A 23,085-nucleotide genomic window follows, 5' to 3' on the forward strand; every position below is an offset into this window, starting at 1 on the left:
GTTGTGGACGGGTTATTCCGCCATAGTCTTTCTGCAGCTCTCAGCTGTCTTCTTTTGGCATTTATGGCCGTGTTGAACCAGGATCTAGAAGGGGTGTTCCGGACTCTTTTCCTCTTCAAGAAGGCTACTTGGTTCATGATGGAAGTCATGGTTGTGTTGTAGTGGGAGGTGAGATCTGTTGTTGAGGAGCTGTCCGAGGTGGAGGGAAGGAGTGAGCTTGCCCTTTCCTCCAAGTCAGTGAGGGTAATTTGACTTAGATTTCTCACCCAGTGTGGGGATTCTTGCGCGCGTGGCAGGCATTGAGTATTTTGGTTGATGTGGAAGAAATGAAACACTAGATCGAACTTCAATTGAAACAGAAAGACCCAGAGAGTAGGAGCAAGAGAAATAACATTCACATAAGGGGTCTTTCACGAGGGGCGGAGGGCACAGACATAATGGTCTTCAATTCTCAAGTCCTAACTGCAATCCGGGCGATGATGCCTCTCCTAAGACGCCAGATAGAGCCCACCGGGTAGTGCTGGGTCACCCAGATGCTGCCCCCAACATCCTGGCAAAGGTGCATTTCTTCACCAAAAAAGAAGCTATCTTCCAGGCCTTGAGGAAGAAGGCTGACATGTCTTTTGGGAACAGAGGGTCCAGTTCTTCCAGGGCATTGTGCCAATCACACATCAGAGACACAGGGACTTCAAGCTAATCACAGACAAACTAAGAGATCTTAACATCTGATATCAGTGGGACCACCCCTGTGCCATCATCTTCACCTGGGAGGGCAGGCACAGAGCCATTCGTTCCTTGAGAGAGGCCACACAACTCCTGGGCTTGGTACACAACTAGGAGGCACACGATCTGCACCTTCCTTGCTTCTTCAGCCAGGCTCCTCTGAAACCACGGTGGGCTACAGTGAAGGCCTCACACCCCCACAAACACAAGAGGGACCAGGCCTCCCAAGAGACTGAACAGGATATCATCAAGCACATCTGCAATCTGGAGAAAGAACCCTCACCCAGCTCCTCAACCTCTGGATCTGTCTAGACCACATTTCCCACCAGTCCATGCCTGGCGGCGACCAGCGGGATGTCCTCCCTCAGACGTGCTCTACCACATGCCTGCAACCGTGAATTAGTTTGAGACCAGACACTCGCTGTCGCCATTTGGACCATCATGGCCCCTGTGGTACTCTGCATTTCTCTATGTAACATCTCTTGCACCCGTACAAACACACTGAAGGCCCATACCACCCCTCCTTCCCATGGCTGGCAGCCCACACGTTAAGCTCCTATCTCTCAATACACTGTGACTAAACCCACCTAACTAACAGCGCCAGGTGTGGCTCTACCTCCTAATGCAGGACCCTGATGTTATATTCCTACAGGAAACTCACCTACTCTGCCGAGACGCCCCTGCATGAACCACCCAAAATATCCTATTAGCTATTGGGCACACATCACGACTAAAACAACTGGAGTCGCTATCCTGCGCAAGGCTTCCTTTGGCTCTAAGATACTAAAACTTGTGCAGGATGATAATGGCCACTTCCTGAAACTCACTGTCCAGCGGGGAGCCCGACCATTCTCTCTCCTGAACATTAATGCTCCTAATCAAGCCCAAGATGCATACCTTAGAGCCACCCTATGAGATCATGCGACACATGTCAGCGGGGCCCAGGTGGTGGGGGACAACTTCACTTGAAAAGGTTCGTAGTGCTGCTTCCTTCCAGGGGGTGGAGCTGATGTCTACTGCCCTTAAACGTGACCTCACGGACCTGGCATGGGTGGATGCCTGGAGATATAGTCACCCTGTGGTTCAAGACTACTCCTTCTATTTACAAGTCCACTCCTCATACTCATGTATTGATTATTTATTTCTCACTCCCACACTGCTGCGGGGCCTGGATTCTGCTTGCCTCTCAGATATTTCCATCCCTGACAATTCCCACTTAGAGATAACTCTAGCTGCAGCAGGAGCTACAGCACCAGCTTGCCCCCGGTGGCGTTTCCCCCCCCCACCTGCTTAGGGACCCTGTGGGTGTCGCTGAAATTCAAAAATAAATTGTCGCGTACTTCAGCACCAACACCCATCCCAAGATCTCTGAGCCCACTCTTTGGGATGGCTTCAAAGCCACAATACGGGGACCATCTCATCTATTGCAATCGCCCATGCATGGTTAGCCAGACTAGTCAAGACCCGTCTCACAGCAGACATTAAGGCCGTGAAACACCTTGACCACTCTGCCCCATCTAGATGTGCCAACTGGCTATGCTTAGGGATCAATTAAGGTCACTTCGGACAAATAAGGCTGATCGTTCATTACTGGCCTTAAAGCAGAAATACTATGAAGGGGGGGGACAAAGTAGGCTCTGTACTTGTGTGTAAACTGCGTCAACAAACCACACATGCACACATTTCTAAAATTAAGCTGGGGATGGAACATGGGCTACTAAGGAAAAGACAACACAGCACGCATTCCACTAATTTTACCAAGCCATTTATGCAGGGAGAAATGTGCCCCAAGAAAGCATAGATTCCTACCTTAAAGACTGGCCCTGGCAAACTAGACCTTCTCCATTCAGAACTCCTGGATGTCCCCATCACCGTAGCTAAAATACAAAGGACCCTCAGCGAGCTAACAGTGGGAAAAACCCAGGGCCCTGATGGCCTTGCTGTGATGTTCTACTGTAAATTTCTCCCCCAACTTCAGGATCACTTTGTGGCCTTATTCCACTCATTTACAGCAGACACAGCCCTAATACCAATCATTGCGGCAGCAGAGATAGTACTTATACCCAAACCTGATCTCTGTGCCTCTTACCACCCAGTTGCTCTTCTGAACACAGATGCCAAGATCTATACCAAGATTCTAGCAAACAGACTAGAGCCTTATCACCTTGGACTAATTGACCAGGATTAAGTGAGATTCATCCGGCAGAGGCAGGGTGCAGACAACATCTGCCGCCTTGCACATTTAGTAGAAAAAGCCCACTGACATGACATCCCCGCTTGCCTTCTCTCGCTGGATACAGAAAAGGCCTTTGACTGGGTTGGTTGGGCCATTCTACGGGCAACCCTTAGTAAGATTGGATTGGGGCCTGGCTTTATGTCTAAAATCATAGCAGCTACTATCCGCGTTAATGGGCAATCCTCACAGCCGATCCACCTGGCGAGGGGTACTAGGCAGGTTTGCCTGATATCGCCCTTACTCTTTGCCCTAGCTGTAGAACCCCTTGCAATCCATATTCGGCAGGCGAAGGACATTATGGTGGGCATCCACTTTGGCAGGCATGAACATAAGATGGCTCTGTTTGCAAATAATCTCTTGCTAGCCCTCATCCAACCTAAGTCTTCCCTCCCTGCTCTAGTGACTGCGCTCACTGCCTTTGAAAACGTCTCTGGCTTTAAAATAAATATGGTGAAATCACAGGCTCTCAATTTGACAATTCCGAAAATGGCCCTCCCCATCTTGCAGTGCCTTACCACTTTCCAATGGGCTCCGAAATCTATAAAGTATTTAGGGCTAAACTTTACCCCCTTCTTAGCATCTTGAACGCATGCCTATTGGCCGGAATATCGGCGATCGGTCCTAGATGACCTCTGCAGATGGAAACTGCTACAGGTATCCTGGCTGGGATGCCTCAGTGCTGCTAAAATATCCATTGTGCCGAAAATCCTTTACTTATTCCAGATGCTGCCCACTCCCATCCCACAGGACACTATCCTCCATCTCCAACAGGACATACACAATTTTATCTGGGGAGGGAAACACCAGACACTAACGAACTCTATATTGATGCTCCCCAGAGATCAAGGGGGATTAAAATGCCTCAACCTCCTTGAATATTACTGGGTGGCCCACCTACGATACAACTCAAAGTGGGTTGTGCGAGAGAGCAAAAAGCACTGGTTTCACATGGACTGGGCGTTATCCTGTAGACCCCTTTGGGACTTTCCATGGCTTCCCAAGCATGCTCGACCACAGAGTGTCTACATAGCCATCCCCACCAAAACGGCCTTGAAATCTGGGACAAAATTGCTCGTTAGAAGGGCCTCACCACCATCCCCTCTCCAAACACCCCAATGGCGCGCAATCCGAAGTTTACCCCAGCATTGCAGGCTCACTCCTTTGCAGAATGGAGGAAGGGGGGTTGTCGCACTCTCCATGACCTACTCGAGGGAGACAAAATTAAGATACTTGATCGGTGTAAACAAGACTTCCAAGTTCCTGAGACAGCTAGATTATAATACTATAAATTGGGCACTGGGCATTCCACCCCTCCAACGACCAAGGGGCCAAACGCCCACTCACTTCCTTTGAGGCACGGTCCAGTCCTTCAGCGGGACAAGAGGCTTGATCTCCCACACCTACAAGGTACTTCAACACTCGATCCCATCTAGAAGAAATTCCTACCAATCCCAATGGCACTCTGACACTACTGAAGAAGTCTTGCACGAACAGTAGGATCAGTTGTGGCAGGACATCCTCAAGTTGTAAAGGAGCATATCCCAACACAAGACGGCATATATATTGATGTTGAGGTGGTATTATACCCTGGCCCGCTTATGCACCATATACCCTTCCACCTCTCTGTTATGCTGGAGGTGCAATTTGGCAACAGGTGATTTTGTTCACATCCGGTGGTCTAGCCCCTTACAGCAACTTATTGGAAAGAGGTTCTGAGCCACATCAAAGGGGTTGTGGACTATCTGCTCCCTAACTCATACAACACAGTGATACTAGGCATCCGCCCTCTGACCCCAGAAGCTATGACACATGCTGATAGGTTATGCCACTCTGAAAGAAATCCACACACATATGTCAGCCACTGATAACCTATTTCACCCAATTGGAGCACTTATGTTTTACACCACCCAGGCTCCAAGCTTTCAACCTGTTTGATTAATTTCTCCATCTGATGTGACACTCACTTGAACACGAGGAGGTCGTCCTTGCCCGCCTGGTCTCTCCCTTCCCATCCCTACACATGATACCCCGACACCCTGCTCCGGGAAGCTCCTGCAATCAAGCCTCCTCGAATAGGCATTGCTACACATATGCTCCACTATGACCTTTAAAATGTTCCGGTTTGTTATGTTACGATCTCATTTTTGTGATTGGAAGTGGATATTCCTTCCTCTGTTGTTGGGCGGTCTATCAGACTTCTGTGCTGTCTCTCTGGTCTGGCATCGATGTAACCTCAAAGAGGGGCTTGCTTTACGAACCTGAGTTAATGCATATATGTTTTTATGCCCTGATAACTTTCTCTCTCTGACATAATCTTGGACCATTAATGTTGACCGTGACTGCTCTGTTACTCAATTATTATTATTTTTTTTGGAAAAGTCAAGAATACATTTGAGATGTAATTTTGGAAGCAAATATGATGCCTCTGACACATAGAAAGGAATGCCATCCTCCAACAAAGCTTTCATGGGAGAAAAAACTGTTTTACATCCTTCAGTATCTACGGATATCAAATTATAGTAAAATAATATGCTTAGTGATCTGCTCCGCATAGGTGAGTGAACCTCAAAAGTATGTGGTATGTATGTAGCGTAAACCTAGCTGAAAGGCAGGTGGATGCTGTACCGGGCCAAAGGCAAAGACACATTCAGAGGGTAATTGGAGGGGTAGCTGGGTTGTGAGAGTGGAGGTGGACTGTTACAACAGTGTGTTGTAGTGTTAATTAAAGAGATGCGTATTGAGCTCTTACCTAAATTGGAGCACAGTTGGGACAGTCCTGATGAATATAGGAATATCCTTATAGGGATATCCTTATCTTGGGTACTTAGACAGAGTAGGCCTGTTGCCTTGTTTTTTCTTTTTCACACTTTGTCTCCATTCTCATTGTGGGTGTACAGAGAGTCACCAGACACTTATCACTCAGATAGACTGGCTAAAACCTCCAAAGATACCCCTAAATCTCTAAAATCATGTGAGGAATTTTCCTCCTTCTTCTGTGACAAAATCACTGCCCTAGGAAACAAACTCAATTCCACAACACTCTCCCAAACTAAGCCTGCTTTACCTCTTCTCTCCACACTGCCATCCCACACTTCACCCAGAAATCTAGCACACTGGTCCAACTTTAAAGTCTATTACGAACACTCTATCTCGAAAATTCTTTCTTCCTTAAACCTGAACAATCACTACAATTATCCCCTCCCTTCTAACTGCCTAGCCGCCCTCTCAGGCGATCATCCCTTCTTGGACTGCAATAATCAATGCATCCCTACTACAGGGATTGATACCCGACTCTCTCAAAGCCGGACAAGTCGTCCCCATCTTAAAAAAACCTACGCTGGATCCTGCTTCCCCTGAAAACTATAGACCGATATTGAACATCCCACTCCTAGCGAACGTTCTGGAGAAATGTGTGCAACAGCAGTTGAGCCAACACATTACCAACTTCCAACGACTTAATGACTTCTAATCTGGGTTCAGACCTGGACACAGCACAGAAACCACCCTCCTCAACATCGTGGATGATGCCCTCCAAGCCCTTGACCAAGGCAAAACCTGTCTCCTAATCCTCCTAGACCTATCCTCAGCGTTTGAAACGGTCAACCACGAAACGCTCCTGGATCGCCTCAAACTCCGGATGGGATTGGATGGCACATTCTTGAATGGTTTAGGTCCTTCATCCAGAATCGCTCACAGAGAATCCTAATCAACAGTAACTTATCCGCTCCCTCTCCGATCACGGTTGGAGTCCCCCAAGGATCAACCTTGTCCCCTACCGTCTTCAATCATTACCTTGAACCGCTCACAGAGGTGCTACGTACCGCCAGCATCGCCTATCACATGTATGCCGACGACACACAGATCTACATTAAAATCTCTTCCCCTGAGGACATTCACTCCCTGAATGAGGCCTTGAAGCTGATGGTGCATTGGCTCACCTCTAACCAGCTCAAACTTAACGCAAAAAAACGGATTTTCTCCTTATCTCCTACCATTGTGGACTCTGCTAAATCCCTGGGAATAACCCTAGACTACAACTTGAATATGCGTGTCCATATCAGTTCGATGGCCAAGACTGCTAGATTTCACCTGAGCTACCTAAGACACCTGAAACCTTTCCTCGACACCCCCGACCTAAAAATGGCAACCCAGGCACTAGTCATCTCCAGACTAGAATATGGGTGCTCTACCCTTGGAAGTCTACCCAAGAACTCTTTGGCCCATTGAAAGCCTGCCTCAATGCTGCCACCAGACTCCTAACAGGTTCTAAGAAATTTGACCATATCTCTCCCCACCTCAAAGCTCTAAACTGGCTTCCTCTCGAGACCAGAATCCAACTTAAGCTAGCTTGCATCACTCACAAGGCTCTATAGTCCAAGTAACCAGCGTTTCTCACCCAGAAACCCGTGATATCCGGGAGCCAGAAATTCACGATCCGCCAGAGACCTTTTGCTCCAACCAGCACGTTTGCGGAAAAAAAAATGTACAGTCGGGCCTTCTCTGGGGCTGCCCCAAGAATATGAAACTCACTCCCGCCTACCATCAGAAGACTTCCATCTTTGGCACATTTTAAAAAGGAGGCCAAAACTTTCCTTATGGGCATATTCCTCGCTTAGCGCTTGCATGTCAATCACTTCAGCGATTTTGTCTCTCCTTCTATTATGGCATTACCCATGGCTCTTCCGGATGATACATACCCGGCACTTCTGGGCATCCCACCCGGGAATTGAGACAGTTGTTCTCTCATATAATGTATCTACCTGTTTTTATCCCAACTGTAACCGGGATATATTACTGCCTATTATTTCTGCCCTTGTATAATGCATCTACCTGTTCCTCTCTCAATTGTATACACCCGTCCTAAGACTGTTTTTACCACCTGTCAATCCTATAAAGGGCTCTGATACCCTCACGGGTCTGGTTCGCGCTCTATAAATCTCTAAAATAAATAATAAATAAATAAAAATAGGTAGTGATTGGACATGATGTAGATGGTTTTGAGGAAGGTGCTGGCCGGGCATGAGTGCCGCTGGAGTTCCATCATGATGGGGAGGATAGGTTCATATTTCTTCGGCCCCTTGATGAACTGTGCTATGGTATGTAGGATGCCCTTCAAGAAGGGCAGATGGAGTCGCGGACGCCATGAAGCAGGGCCATAGCGCTCTCCAGATACAGTAGCTTGAGGGCTTGACCAGCAGGTTTGAAGTTACTTTCTGGGAGGAATATATTTACTTTGTTTAGTTAAGCAAATTTATAACATGCTGTCTTTGTTTTCTTAGCAATATGTTCCTTGAAGGTAAGGTTAGAGTCCAGCATGATTTGGAGTGACTTGGCATTGGATGTAAGTTAGGGCTTGAATCTGTCCAGGTTTGTGACACTAAGCCAGGTTTAGACTAGTTCTTGACAAATAGCAGGAATTCTGTTTTGGTTGAACGGAGCTTTAGGTAAGTACTGGAAATCAAGGTGTGGATGAAGTGCAGGCAGACTTTGAGGAATAGCATGTCTGGAAAGGGGAAACTTTCAAGTAGAGTTGTGGGTCCTCATCATATTGATGAATTTTGATTGTGATAATGATTAGTAGAGTCCGAAGGTGCATGATGGATAGGTTGAAAATGACCCAGGACTGCAAAGGTGACTGGAAGCTTTTGTTCATATGGGCTCCCTTGTCATCTTCAGCCTCTACATGGAGGCGCTTGGTGCCTTCCTTGTAGATAAGAGCAACAGGATTTACCAATATGCTGCCAATACACACCTAGACTTGTATGCCTCCTCTGCTTCATACACCCAGCGCCTCAAACAATGCCTGTACATCATCCAGACCTGGATGTATCGCGCCCACATGAAGCTGAACCCACTCAAAACAGAATTTCTGTTATTTGCAAAGAACAAGAAACAGTACAAACCTGGCTCAATGACATAACCCTTTATGGCGTTACGCCCCAACTTTCACTGAATGTCAAGTCACTTGGATTCACCCTGGGCACCACTCAACCTCAAAGAGCACATTGCCAAAAAAAACAAAGATGGCCTGGTACCAGCTCTATCTTCTAAAAAAGGTGAAACGGTTTCTTCCAGAAAGCAACTTGAGAACTTCTGTTCTAGCCTTCTCACTTGTCGTGTCTAGATGGCGGCAACGCCCTGCTCCATGACCTCACAGACTCCAAACTGGCACCCCTTAAGGTTATCTTGCATGCCACAGAAAGTCTCATTCAAGGCCTAAAGAAATGTGATGACATCACACCCATTCGTTTTAACTCCATTTGCTTGCCTTGCCAGCCCCACAGCATCTTTAAAACCAGCTGCATCATTTACAAAACCATCACAACCAGCACCCTTGCTTATATTGCTGACAGGCTCACCATCTCTGGTGGTTAACAACTCACCCGCAGCCCGAACACCATCACACTTCAGACTAAGAAGCATAAAAAAATAAGGCAGCAGGCTTTTGTCATCTCTGCGCCCAGGATCTGGAACAAGATCCCCATATCCATCAGGATTACACCAACGCTGCTCCAATTTAGGAAAGAGTTGAAGATGCACAGTTTTAAAGAACAATACATCATAATATATTAACCGACGCAACTCATCTGCCTCTCCTTTCACTCGCTAACTTTGTTTGTCTTTGACCCTGTGCAGTGGTCTGCTACAGTGTGGTCTGCTACATGGTGGCTTGGTTCGTGCTATAGAAATACCACGTACATATGTATGTCTTTTTCTTTTCTTTTCTTTTCTTACAAATAAGATAAAAAGAATGTATGTTACTAGTTCAACATTACAGCAACCCATGCCCAGCAAGATCCATTGAAACTAGTAAATGGATAAAAAGGAAATGCCATTTTAATAGAGTGAAGTCGACTTGTCATCAGAAGAGCTCGAGGCAGGGGCAAGAGCACAGAACACCAAAGGATTGCATCACATGACTCACACCAATAGCAAATATATGGTGCTGAAAAATGCAGGGCATGGACGCGTAAGTGTTTCTGGACACTGTATTGGTAGCTGCTACATACTGCCCATATTGCTGTCAAGCTGTGCTGACACATCATCATAATCCTGCACCCAAAAATGACAGATGCTCTGCATTGCTGATGTTACAACTGAAAGCAGTTCAGCTGCAGTTCTGGACCGTCCTTGATCAACCAGAATCCAGATCCATCGACATTGTTGCTGTACCTTGCAGTGGTCGCTGAATGCCCAGATCCCGCAGTACCCAACAATGAAAGGCTACCTAAATGCTAAGGAGTGGCACTAAAGGAGATATATCACACCAGGGTTTGGAGGGCAGCATGCAATAAAGCAGGTCTGCCATTAAAATACTCGCCTGCAACCACAGATTAATGTTTGTGTGGCATAAGTTAAACGAGCAGCGAATAACCGATGGGTCATGTCAATGAACCTGTGCACATAGTTTTACCCATTGCTGTGGAGCCAGAGAACAGTAACCCAGGCCACACGAAATGTAGGGCCAGTAAGATGGGGAAAGATTTGTTAGTGGGGATATTTCGCATGACTACAGCAGGAAGTCACCTGCTGAACGTTTTCATCCTCTCATCGCCACCCTTCTTTCTCTGCACAGGCAGGCCCCTAATGTAATTTTACAGTGATGTACGGATAACTGTCTAGCAATATAAAACGTGGGCTTTTCCAAGGGGGATTGTACTCAAAGTTACTTCAGTCTTGAAATGATGGTGTAAAACAAAATCACAAAATTCTGTTTTAACACGTCCAGTGCCAGGGCTGATGGCAATGGAGGGCTTGATTGGAGCTGAAAGCAGGGAGAAGCTGATTAATCCCAAGGAGGAAGCAAGATTGAAACAGGTGCCTTTGAACATAGGATCAAATGATATGCCGCAACCAGCAAATGGAAGGAGCTCTGATTTTAATGAACAACATTCCGACTAGTGTTAGGGAAGATCAAAGGGAAAGGACAATTTGACTAGACTAGACACTGTCACATGGCGAGACGTGATGTTGAAAGTAGAGAGCCATGGGACAAGATGCTTTGAGTAGAAAGGTTGATTCATGTTATACTGTTAGACAACCAGATGTTGCTGCCCTTCGGGAGTTCACCCTGAATGTGCAACATGTACAGCGTTCATTCAGCTGAGCAAAGAAGATCCTACAGGACTAAAGGGTTGGGTGCTCTGCTCTATGCTTACCAAGTAACACAGATGGACTAAAAATTCACTTCTTCCTCTACCAAAGGTAGGGAAACTGAATTTATGGAGAAAATCCCCAGGGTGCGCATCATCACGACAAAATGACCATAATGAGTACCAGCCCGCTAGAAGCAGGAAAAGCTGAAATGAGAATGTGTTATTATGGATGTTTTGATTATGTGCTGAAACGTGTTTGGTTATCCCGGTCAGTAATTCCATAATCAAAGTTAGATATACTGGAAAGGAGTATCAAGGAAGATGTAGCATAAAAACTCGTTTTGGGCAGCTTTTACAGATTTTGATGGTCCACTTTGGAGCGCTGGATACAGGTGGCTTGCCCATGATTAATGTGCCCATCCCTCTAGCATCATCTTGTCATATGGGGGACGATGAGATCTCGGGGAATGCAATTACTGTTATGGTGTTTTAAAGGGGCCATCCAGTGAACGATGTCACAATACATCTCAAAAGCTGACATCATCAAACAAATGAACATTCTACAACGCCTTTTGTTGGTGATTGATTGTTAAATATGCAGGACTGGCTAACGAGAACTCGATCGATGCTTGTTAAATGTGTAAAGTGCAAGGAAATTCACAGGATTAAGGTGGACCTCAATTTTTTTTGGGTGGAGGGGGACAGATTTTATTTTTTTTATCAAAGAGAAAAGTTACAGTGTGACACACATTTGGCACATCAAGTAGGGTTACGTTCAACGAGTGCGAAGCAGTGGCATGAAATAGGTACAACACATCAGTACAATGCAGTAAAATTACCCTGACACCCAAAGTCCAGCCATTTCCCCCATACGCAGCTGTGTATACGGGGGCAGTCCCGAGCCTCATAAAGTGGCTGCCCGTGGTTTGCGCAACAGTCTACCCCCGGCGCCACTGGGAAAGAGTGGGAGGCGTGGAGGAAAACCAGCAGGCAACAATATCCATGTTTGCTCAATTGCACAGGCACAGTGGATGAAGTGATTATGGCTAACACTGGGGCTTCAAGCAGTATGAACTCATTGTGCTGTCTTAAAATGTCAGGGTATAAAACTGTGTGGTCCGGAAGAGGAAGGTGATGAATATACAAATGGCTTGACTGTTTGAAAATTAATGTTGCAGGAGAGATACTCAGGAAGACATGGTTCCCGAGCAAGAGTCTGGCTTGCTACAGATATTCTTCTAATTGCTTAAGCTGGTCTAGGTATGTGCTGACCAGCATTGCATTAATAACTCAGCTGCTTTCAAGTATTTGAGGCACCAGGTAGGATACAATGTGCTGCTGGTCAACTCCTTAGGCACTGGACTTTAGTGAAGGTTTTGGAAAGAATCTGTAGGAAATATCCTTGCCCACCGGTTCTATGGGGTGGGGACCTCAACCTTATTCTGGAGCTCTCTTTAGATTAGTTACTCACTTAAAAGAGCAGCAAGCACCCAACAGGTCTGGGAATTAATTGAAACCTGTAGAGGGCATCACAGGGACACAGATAATGGGCAACTGATTATGTCCTCCTCTTTAAGAAATGGGTGGTAGAATATAATGTGCTCCAGATAGAAGGTCACTTTCCCCTGTGATTGGTACATACGTTTAAGATAAACCAAGTGCGTTCATATAAATAAATGAGAATTAATATGCAATCAGACTATACGTAGTGCAACCCTCTTTATTCAGCTCCCATTAGAAGGGCACACTCCAAAATAAAGCCGATAACATCCTTGCATTACTTCTCAAAAAGAATAAAAAATGTGTCACCATGAAGCCTCAAATGACTCCATTAATTAAAACTATATACTGACTCCCAAGTCGCTTTTTGATTTGCTGATCAACTAATTACACAGATATACATTTATTTCAGGTTGTAGGCACCCTGTTGAGAAGGCTTGTTTCTTCTTTTAAAATCTGCCACTACCTTGGCTTCACAGAAATTTGAGACGACCTCCATTCCCTTTCAGCCGGAAGTATCCTAAGGCCAGCATTATCCATTCTGGAATGGTTGCTTTTTTTAAAGATTGCCAACTGTTCTCACTGTTGTCATAGTCTTAACTACAGCGGCATGAATGCTCCTGCGCTAGAAGTGTCTATTGGTTCACATTAGAAAAGAAGCAGAAGTGATACCACACACCATATTTGAATTGGATTGCATAACAAGAATGGACGTTACCTGACCTTTAAATCAGATTGCACTAAAGAAATGAACACTTAAGAATTGTAAATGCTACAAAACGAAAATAAAAAATCATAACGTTTTACTAAAGTAGATACGCTATTTTAGTTACCAAACGCGCATTAATTGGTGTTGTAATGAATTACCATGGGCATGCCATCAACGGTCAGGTGCCACCCGTATATAGATACTTCCAATGAAGCCAAATACAGCCCCGCTAAGGTCAGATAACGCCATCAGATGCCAAGGCAGCCTTTTATGCCAACTTGCAGCCATGCTATAGCTAGGTACAGTGCTAGAAGCACAGAAACCACCATCATGCAATATGGTACCAGTTTGCAAGCCTAGTTAGAACATCATATCTAGTTATAGAATAGCTTGCTCAATACTGCAATTTAGTCCATGCCCGTAATAATACTATTATTTTGTACAAAGTAAAGTTTTACATTTTGTGATACTGTCAGACTTTTTCAAGTGCACCCTCATATGCCCTGTTACAGTCCCACATGTTCAGTGACTGCCAAAATAAGTATTGTACAAATTCAAATGTCCAGGTACAACACCCCAGGAACAGGCATTGTTGGCACATGCCAACCGTAGGATTATATGCCCCTATATATATGCCAAATGACTCTCCAAACGCCTAAGTATTTCATCATATACGCAGATCGAGTAAAATGCAGTATTATCACACAGATATTGCCATCACAAGGCTACCTCATATGTCCAGGTACTGCATCTTAAACTAGATGCTGCATTCTACACCCACCTAGTGATATATTCTATATCTATAATCACATGCTCCGTCATATGCCTAGCCCAGCTTCATCTGCTGATTTGTAAGTTGGTCTCACACACACATGATGTCCGAATCTGAAAACTAAGAACTGAATGAACTTTACATAAACAACTTGAAAGAATTACAACTATATAATTATGAAACAGACACGGATTGTATTTTAGTACTCTGTTCTAGCGCCTAGCTTGAAAGCACCATCAGTTCTACTACAATCTAGATAAAGTAATGCTTGTTAGTCTTGTGTGACAATGAATTTACCAGTAAATGTTAACAGGCATATTATTTGTATTTCCCCCCCTTCAGATGCAGGCTTTTCATCTGTCACCAGCCAGCTATTGGAGAAGATGAATCTCACCATTGAGTAGACCGAGAAACCTACAAGCATACTCAATCATAGTTAACCGCACAGTTTACTTATACTTGATGTAGATAAGTTTACAGCTCTGTGCATATTTGTGTTTTATGGTACAGTATGTACGTGTTGAGGTGTAGTTGGCGAGAGAGAGCTCGTGCGTGCATGGTTGTCATTTTTATACGGATCATACTATTTTCTTAGGAGGAAATATTGGCAGTTGATCGTGTATCATTTCTCTTATTCTACTGCGATGTTTTACCAATGCTAATCACAGTAATATAAAGAAATATTGTATGTTCAAACACTAATTGTATATGCGATAGTCTATAGTAACTTGAAACCACGTAGGTGATTTGTAAAAACCTGACTTATTAAGCATCCAGTATGTATCAAGCAACCTTGAGCCCAGCTAACGCCCACCTCCTCCTTACTGGAACGGGTCCGACTAGTCTTTATTTATTGAAAAATTCCGTTTAACCAAGACACACAGTTAACTCATTGTTTTACAACATTTTGTTTTATTTCTGTAACTTCAAGTGTGCTTATTACCCTTAGATATGCTGTTTCCCTAAATGTAATGAGGAAAATAAAGTTAGCTAATAACCATTTAAATTCCCTTGTGTATTTGGCATAACTGCAGCGAATCTAAAGTGTTTTTTTCGCCATCTGCTTTTGTTTTATCATTAATGCATTTTTACATGACAGAAAAGTACAAAATATAGGTAGTTATAGGAGATGTGGAGGGGGCGGGAGGAACACCTTTTAATGGAATCTTGTTTTTGTACCTGCTTACTGCCGCTGCTAGTTTTTCGTTGAGGCCCTATTGTTGTTTAATGATATTGACGTACAGTGTTAATTTCCTGGGCTTGGATTCGGTCCACACTTACCGGTTGAGTCTGTATTAGAACTGGATGCTTTTGTGTGATACAAAATGCAAATGTACTGTTTTTCTTGTGCCTTGTATAATGCACTAATCATAATTAAAACATGTGGAAAAAAAGTATGTATTATATCCAGCAATATACTTTGGCCAAGGTTTACATACAGTTCACACAACGCAGTACAGCAAGTAAAGTGCGGCACCGCTTGAATGGGAGGGAGTACAACAGCTCCATATCTACTAAAATGTGGCGCTGTCTGCTAGTATTTGATCTTTTATGGATTCACATGCTTGAATCATTCCCCATCATAAGACTGGGAACCCTTGGTTATAGTGTTACTACAGCAGGTATCCTCATATAGCAGTGTAGGCCCTACACTCAATTAACATTGAAATTTGTCATATACTTTAGTAACCTATTCACCTCATTATATATTAACCAAACTGCAGCCAATCGGATACCAGCACCTTCAGGTGCTCCCTTGCCAAAAGATTCCAACTGTCAGATGTTTATGGATGATCCACAAAGTGTCTTTATTGCCTTCATCCCAGCCACAATAAAAAAGGAATGTAACATTTTTCACTTTTTCTTCATAGACTCTTAAAGATCATGAGGAAGATTGGCTTTAGCAATACTTGTGGAAAAAGTTGAAAAAACCACGCCTTCAGGTCTAGGTACGGACATGGTAGCTCATGTGAAAGAAGTCTGCCAGCAAGAACTTCCAATAAGGCTCCAAGATCCTCTGACTCTGCTTTTAAGAGTCAGACAATCAGGACAGCTGCTATTAGATAACTCCTTTAAAGATTTGGATGTACTAAAAAAAAACACATAGAAAAGTCAAAGAAGAAAGCTAAATTGGGTGACGACACTTTGACTAAGAAATGAATGATGGTCCTTCACGAAACACCATCCATAAAGACATCTCTTAACAAACAAAAGGACAGTTCAGGTATAATGCCTATCAAAAATTTACACTCTTGCGAGCAATGACAGCAGATCCTAAAGTGTCATTAAGTAGACATCAACAAAAACAGAATCCATGATTGTACAGGAATCATCCATGACACCTTTTTTGATCAACTTAGCAACACCAACATTGTCGGCCATGTTGGTCGACAACAACTTCATTATCGACAAAGACACTGACGATGTAACCTTCAGCGCCTACTCTTTCACCCTTGATGTCGCCAAACAAGCTTTTGTCGTCCACAGTAAACAGAACACAGAAAAAGACTCAAATTACAGAGCCATTACGTGTTCCTCCTCTTAAAATTCCAGACACATGCTTTTATGTCTCCAGTGCTTCTGTTACCCTCCAAAGAAGTTGCAAAAGATGTATCGTCAAACTCAGAGGTTAATGATAATGACCATAATATTGAAGACATGGAAGTCTTTTTAGAGAAGAAAGTGACAATGATAATGATCGAGAGACTACTAGAACATCTAACCTTAAAGTCAGATATTTGGACTCTTTAAAAAGAAACCCATACTCTGTATCATGGAAGAGGTGTGGCGCCGCGGCCAGGGCGACTGACTCCGGAATCTGGGGATCGTGGTTCGATCCTCAGCGCCGGCGGCAGATTAGCCCAGCACCATGTGACTCTGGGCAATAGCTTGCTTAATCTTCCCGACGGCCCCCAGTGCCTAGAGTCCCTTCGCGCTTTACAAATGTGGATTATTATTATCAAAAGATTTGTGAACTACTTTTGTCCAAATTACCAGATTTTGGCAACATCAGCCACAGATGGTACATCATTCTTTATCTATGTTTATTGATATACAAGACATGGTTAAAGACATCTATCACCACCTTCGATTCCAGGATCTGAAGAGGTCTCCACAGCATAACCACTAACACTACTTCCAGTGCTTCCCACACCAGCAGAGTCGAGAAAACAACCAATTACTAAGCAAAGGACACCAAAAAAGTGTAAGCCAGCCAAAAATGTAAACTTGCTGGTAAAAAAATCGTCTGACACTGATGGTGATCTATCAGCATTAGAGGATGAACCACTGAGTGCACCACAAGATACAAACAACAGGTGTAGTACATTCACATGGAATGAGTGATGATGATGCATCTCAGCAAGAGAATCAGGCAACTCCGATAGGGTGCCAAGACAGGAATGATTTTGTGATTCCAGAGGATGCAAGTCCTCGCCCAAAACCAAAAAACCTTCCCACCAGGGAAAATAGGGAGATTTCATGCTCTTATTGAGAAGGTGTTTTAACACTTTTGCTTACGATTTAGGGGCATATCATCAAGGGGCGACGATAATATTATCGCCGCTTTAGAGCCCGTTTTCGGGCGAAAAGTGGCGATAATAATATCGCATTATCATCAAGGGCACGCTAGCGCGTGATTCCTTGACGTATCGCCCCTTTTTCACACGCCTCGCCTCGCATTGATAATGAGATGCAAAGGAGGCATGGCTGTGAAAACAACATGGGATAATATCGCGAAGTCAGCTTCGCGATATTATCAAGGAGGGTTAGCGATATATAAAATTGCGTTAAGTATGCCTTAAGGCAGGAATTTAACGTCTGTTAAATTCCTGACTAAGGCATACGTAACATGGGGGGTGGATTGTGTGGTTAAGACCACAGGCCCTATCATCTGAGATATCGCCGTTTTCCACCATGGAAAACGGCGATATCCCAACTATCTCTGGAATTTTTATCACCTCTGAGATGCGTGTTGTTGATAACACGCTAACCGGGTGATAAATTCCAGAGATAGCCGGCGATAAATATGCCAGCGCTAAGCGCGCTTTGCGATATTTATCGCCGGCCCTTGATAATATGCCCCTTAATCAGTTAAAAAAGCATGTTTCATTTTCTGCTTCAAGGAAAAGGTTCAGAGAAGTTCAAGTTCAGTACCTATATGAGGCCACTCGGAAGAAGGCCTGGTAACCATGCAAAATCCAGCCACAGCTACTGTCAATCTAACAATGATAGAGAAAAAATACAAGAATGCGGATACAGCATATGGGCATTCTTCAGGGCAATAGCAGAGAAAAAGAATTCCCCCGGTGATGCACTACTTCAATATTTACAGATAAATCTGTAGCATGCAAAAGGTAAGCTTATGCATGAAATACAAAGGTTGATACACTTGCTGTGTATTGGAAGTACCCCAGCTGGAAATACATTTTACTTATCAGGGGCGGTTGGAGTAGGCCCTGTAGTCAAACTAGCTTCAAGAGTCCCTACCCACTGCAATCCTGTTTGTTGCTCCCCACTCCCAGCTAGAGGGAATTCGTTTTCTCTGCTGTTGCCCTGAAGAATGCCCAGGACCTTTTTAGGCCAGTAGGCAGAAGCATGTCAGCGTTCTTAGGATATGGTCATAGGACCACAATATCTTGGTTTCACCATATATTCATAGTTTTAACCATTCCCACTCACCCGCGAATAAAGGGATACCTTGAGGTGGATGAGGGATTCTTATAGTTAATAGTATATAACCCCCCAAAAAACAAAAAATAGTTTAAGAGCTCCCTGGAATAAAGTCGAGCCCACCCTGACCTTTAGGAGTCAGGGTGAACCCGATAATGAAGCATGCGACTACTAGATTGGTTGTGGGTTGTATATAAAAAAAGGTTTTTCCTTTTCTCACCTCTGAGTGTAGTGGAGTATAGGTGCATATGTATCTCCTTCCTACACTGTTTAAAAAGGAGAATACTTTTTTGGTCATTGAATAGGGAGTATGTATCCTCTCTCCAAAATCTAAAGGATCTCTCTGCCCTTCTGGGATCAGGAGTCACTCTCCAGGTCCTAACTGGTTAAGGTAAAAGACCTCATATAATCAACTAACTTATTATTTTCGCCAGCGATCATTTCTCTCCATCTGCCACAGGTACTTGGCAATATACATGCTCTGAAATAAGGATTTTCTGGTACTATGATGTCACTATATGAAGTTTTTAAGCTCACATCTAAAGGAAACATTTTTTTAAATCTGCAGAAGAATGACCGCATAAAAATTAATTCTTTGGTGGAATCGGTATTCTAGCGCATTTTGGGCTTGAAGATGACATGTTTATGTGTCATGCCTGTACATCTAACAACATTTTCATCAAAACATAGTTTGGAATTTTTTGGGCCCAACTCTAGATGACATGTAAAGGCATAACATATGAATCTAAAACAGAACAAGCTGTAAAGAAACTTTTACAGGTAAGCATAATTGCCTCACTTTGATACTTTTAACACACAGATTCAGGTACTCCTGGTCCCAGCTCTCATTTGTGACATGCTTCGGCACTGCATGAAAGACTTTACCTCGCCTTACACAAAATATGAACTTTGTGTCATTTGAATCCACCAGCAATCGAGGGAGAACAATTAAGCACCCCCGAACGCATCAATAATCTTCTTAGCATGTCAACCCAGGCCATTTTATGGAGCACCTGGTGTCAACTCCAGGTGGGTCTTAAATACTGGAACAATGAATACCCGATCTGAGTAATGGTATTAGCTGAAAGGAATCAAAGCATTACCTTTTCACCAGTCTTGCCAAGAGAAGGTAATGCTTCTCGTGGCTTTACCTTTTTTGTGAGGATTTACCCCCAGCAACCAATAGAGGTCAAGGCTTCATATCACAGATATGACAGAGTAACAAGCAAATGCACACATGGAATTTATTTCATATATACAGTATTTATGAACATACAGATGTTCCAAACTTTAATGCTCCAACATCACTCACATCCAGCCTGTAGTGTGACATGAAATGGATTGACCCGTTTGTGGTAGGTGGGTTATCGATATCCATACCTAGATAGTTTGTGGTGGCTATTAATATCACGACACAAATAATGTTGAAAATATACATCCCAGAAGAAGGAAATCACATCCAACTCGACTACATACACTTATAGAAGTTTGTGGAAGCACTCCAAATAGTATAAAAATCAGACTTAACAGTCCAACTTTCATATAATTAAAGATGTTTCTATATTAGATGAAGCAACATACAACATTGATTACCAAGGGGCATATCATCAACAACCGGCGATAATTACCGCTAAGCGCACTTAGCGCTAAGATAATTATCGCCGGCCATCGCTTGTTTTTATCGCGGAGATAGGGCGCTATCAGCGATGCTTATCTTCAGAGCGATAAAAATACTGAGTTAGCTGCCAAATGTGGAATTATCGCTGGGATTCCAGCGATAATCGCACAACGTTTGGTGCTACGTTGTTGATAGGGCACGGCATACATAACCATGATATCCACCTTCCATTGGATATCATAGCTAAGTCAAACTAAAAGCAGGTGTAAGGAAAGTAGCGCTAACCGCGGTTAGCGCTACGTTTCTTATCGCTATGCTTGTTAGCGTGCCGATTGACAATTGTAGAAATGTCGGTTAGCGACATTTCTTCAGTTATTTTCGGAAGGAACGCCCACTTTGCATCTCATTAGAGATGCAAAGGGAGGCGTAGGGAAAAAGGGTGCTAACATCCGATTTCGCATGTTAGCACCCTCTTGTTGATAGAGCGATAGTTTTATCTCCGCTTTTTTGGCTTTTGAAGCCAAAAAAGCGGAGATAAAGCCCTTGCTGATACGCCCCCAAATCTTTTAACATTGCTGTCAATCCACTGTGGTTATACAAAGTTTCTTTGTGCAACCAAAGCTAATATCAGATGCCATCTATTCAAAACCCGAGGTTCTACTTGCACAACCCAACATATATATTAATATGAAGATGTCCCTACAATTATTTCACTAGTTTAAAATACTCCTCTTTGCTCTGTATTGTGGCTGAAAACACACCTCATGCACAGCTAAAGTTTAACTTTTGAAAAATTTAAAGGAATGAAACTTGTCAACAGTTATCTTATCTTGCTCACTCATGGGAAAGTTTCGAACCCAACAAAATTAGGTATCTCAAAATACGGACTACTCAAAGAACCAGTATTATAAAAATTATGGGGCATATTATCAAGACAGGCGATAAAATTATCGACGCTTTAGCGGCAGAAAACTGCCGCTAGAACGGCGATAATGGGCTTGATAATATGCTCTATGGAATTCCAATTGAAGCCCATGTTAGATATGAAGGACATCTAACATGGGCTTCAATTGGAATTCCATAGAGCATATTATCAAGCCCATTATCGCCGTTTTAGCGGCAGTTTCCTGCCGCTAAAGCGACGATAATTTTATCGCCTGTCTTGATAATATGCCCCTATATGATCTAATCTGTTCTATGCTACTTAATTAAACAGAGAAAAATCTTACATTACTTGAAATTTAAATCTTATTTATATACTGCTCGGTGTGCTTTTACAAATTGCTTTCATAAGATGACGACTGTTTACACAGTCCCACCAACTTGATAGCATAGAACTTCCCGAGCGACAGGTAAGTGGTGACTTGGTACCTTTGTGATAATCCCCAGGTTCATTGGTGGATAAATGAGACAAGAGCAGGTTATGCGGTAATACACCCACATAGCTGTCAAGGTTTCAGATTGCTTTTGTGTGACATCTTCATAATTTCAGTGTCATTATCAGTGATAATCAACGACTATGAATAACACTTTCTCAGGAGCAAAATCAAGCAATTTAGACAAGGGAAACAAATAAATATCAGAAATTATTTAAATAACCGGGTGACGCTGCCTTGGTGCTTTCTTGACAGCTGATACACAACACAGATATGCCTGACCATGCATTTCTGTGCGGTAATTTGGATTACCACACTGAAATGCGTTAGTCCAATGCCTAATGCATGGTACTCAGCAGGACGGGTGCCCTGCTGCTGTATTGAAGTTTCCTCTACTGTTTGCTCACACAGCAGCATTTGCAAACGCCCGTAATACAGATATTGCAGACCGCAGAAAAAGTTACATTAATCAAGTTTATTTCCTGTTCCTGCTTAAACACACGGACTGTAAGAAAAAAAGAAAATAATAATCATGAATGAAACAAATGTATATGTAAAGCTTTTTTTTTTTTTAAACAAATTTTATTGTGTCAATATAGCCAATACCATGCAGAGCTCTGTAACCCAGAGACGTCTGCCATATCCTTCATACATATGCATACAGGCAATAGACAACTGTATATTTTTTTTTTAAAACCCCCCCAACTCCCATCCCAACTCCCCCCCCCCTACCCCCCAACCCCCAAAGATCACACTCCCTACTAGTCTTACTCTCCCCCTTTGGTCCATCCCGCTATCCCCTCGCATCGTACGCGCCCCCGCACTGCCCCCCATGACCACTGATATCCGTGAGCGGCTGCCCCTATGGATCGATCTCCCTCTCTACGGGGGGTTCCAGCCCAATGCCACGGTAATCTGCCCATCTTTTCCAGATCTTATAGTGCTTGCGTGGGCTCCCCCTGGCCATCTCATCATGGAAGGGGCTCGTGCCGCCTTCCACTCCCTTGCAATATCTCGCTTGGCCAGGGTAAGGCCTAGCAACAGAAGATGACGTTTGTATATATTGCCCCCTATATCCTCCATGACATGAAGTAAAGCCAGCCGTGGCGAGCGGGGGAGCTCCCACCCCAATACCTCCGAGAGGCACGCCAACACTCCCCGCCAGAATCGATCAAGGGATGCGCACTGCCATATAGTGTGAAAGAATGTGCCCTCTTCCCTGCCACACCTCAGGCACTCCGGGGATGCAATCAGCCCCGCCCGCCACAGCCGCGCCCTCGTGAAGTACACCCGTTGCAAGTATTTAAATTGAACCAACCGGAGCCTCATGGCTATAGCAGCACCCCGCAGGGCGGCCAGCGCCTCCCTCCAATCCTCCTCCTCC

General features: G+C 43.9%; 1 protein-coding gene across 5 annotated transcripts in view; it reads left to right on the forward strand.

Annotated features, from left to right (window-relative positions):
- The window catches only part of LOC146820739 (uncharacterized), a 669,677-nt gene extending 654,635 nt beyond the window's left edge, over nucleotides 1-15,042 (forward strand). For all 5 annotated transcript variants that reach the window (XM_085611515.1, XM_085611516.1, XM_085611512.1 and 2 more), the window contains one exon: nucleotides 14,379-15,042. In XM_085611515.1, the coding sequence (XP_085467641.1) occupies nucleotides 14,379-14,440 (62 nt within the window). In that variant the 3' untranslated portion in view covers nucleotides 14,441-15,042. The remainder of the gene's footprint in view (nucleotides 1-14,378) is intronic.
- Nucleotides 15,043-23,085: the final 8,043 nt, after the last annotated feature.

Source organism: Triturus cristatus, chromosome 6 (assembly GCF_964204655.1).
Source record: "Triturus cristatus chromosome 6, aTriCri1.1, whole genome shotgun sequence".
Taxonomy (NCBI): domain Eukaryota; kingdom Metazoa; phylum Chordata; class Amphibia; order Caudata; family Salamandridae; genus Triturus; species Triturus cristatus.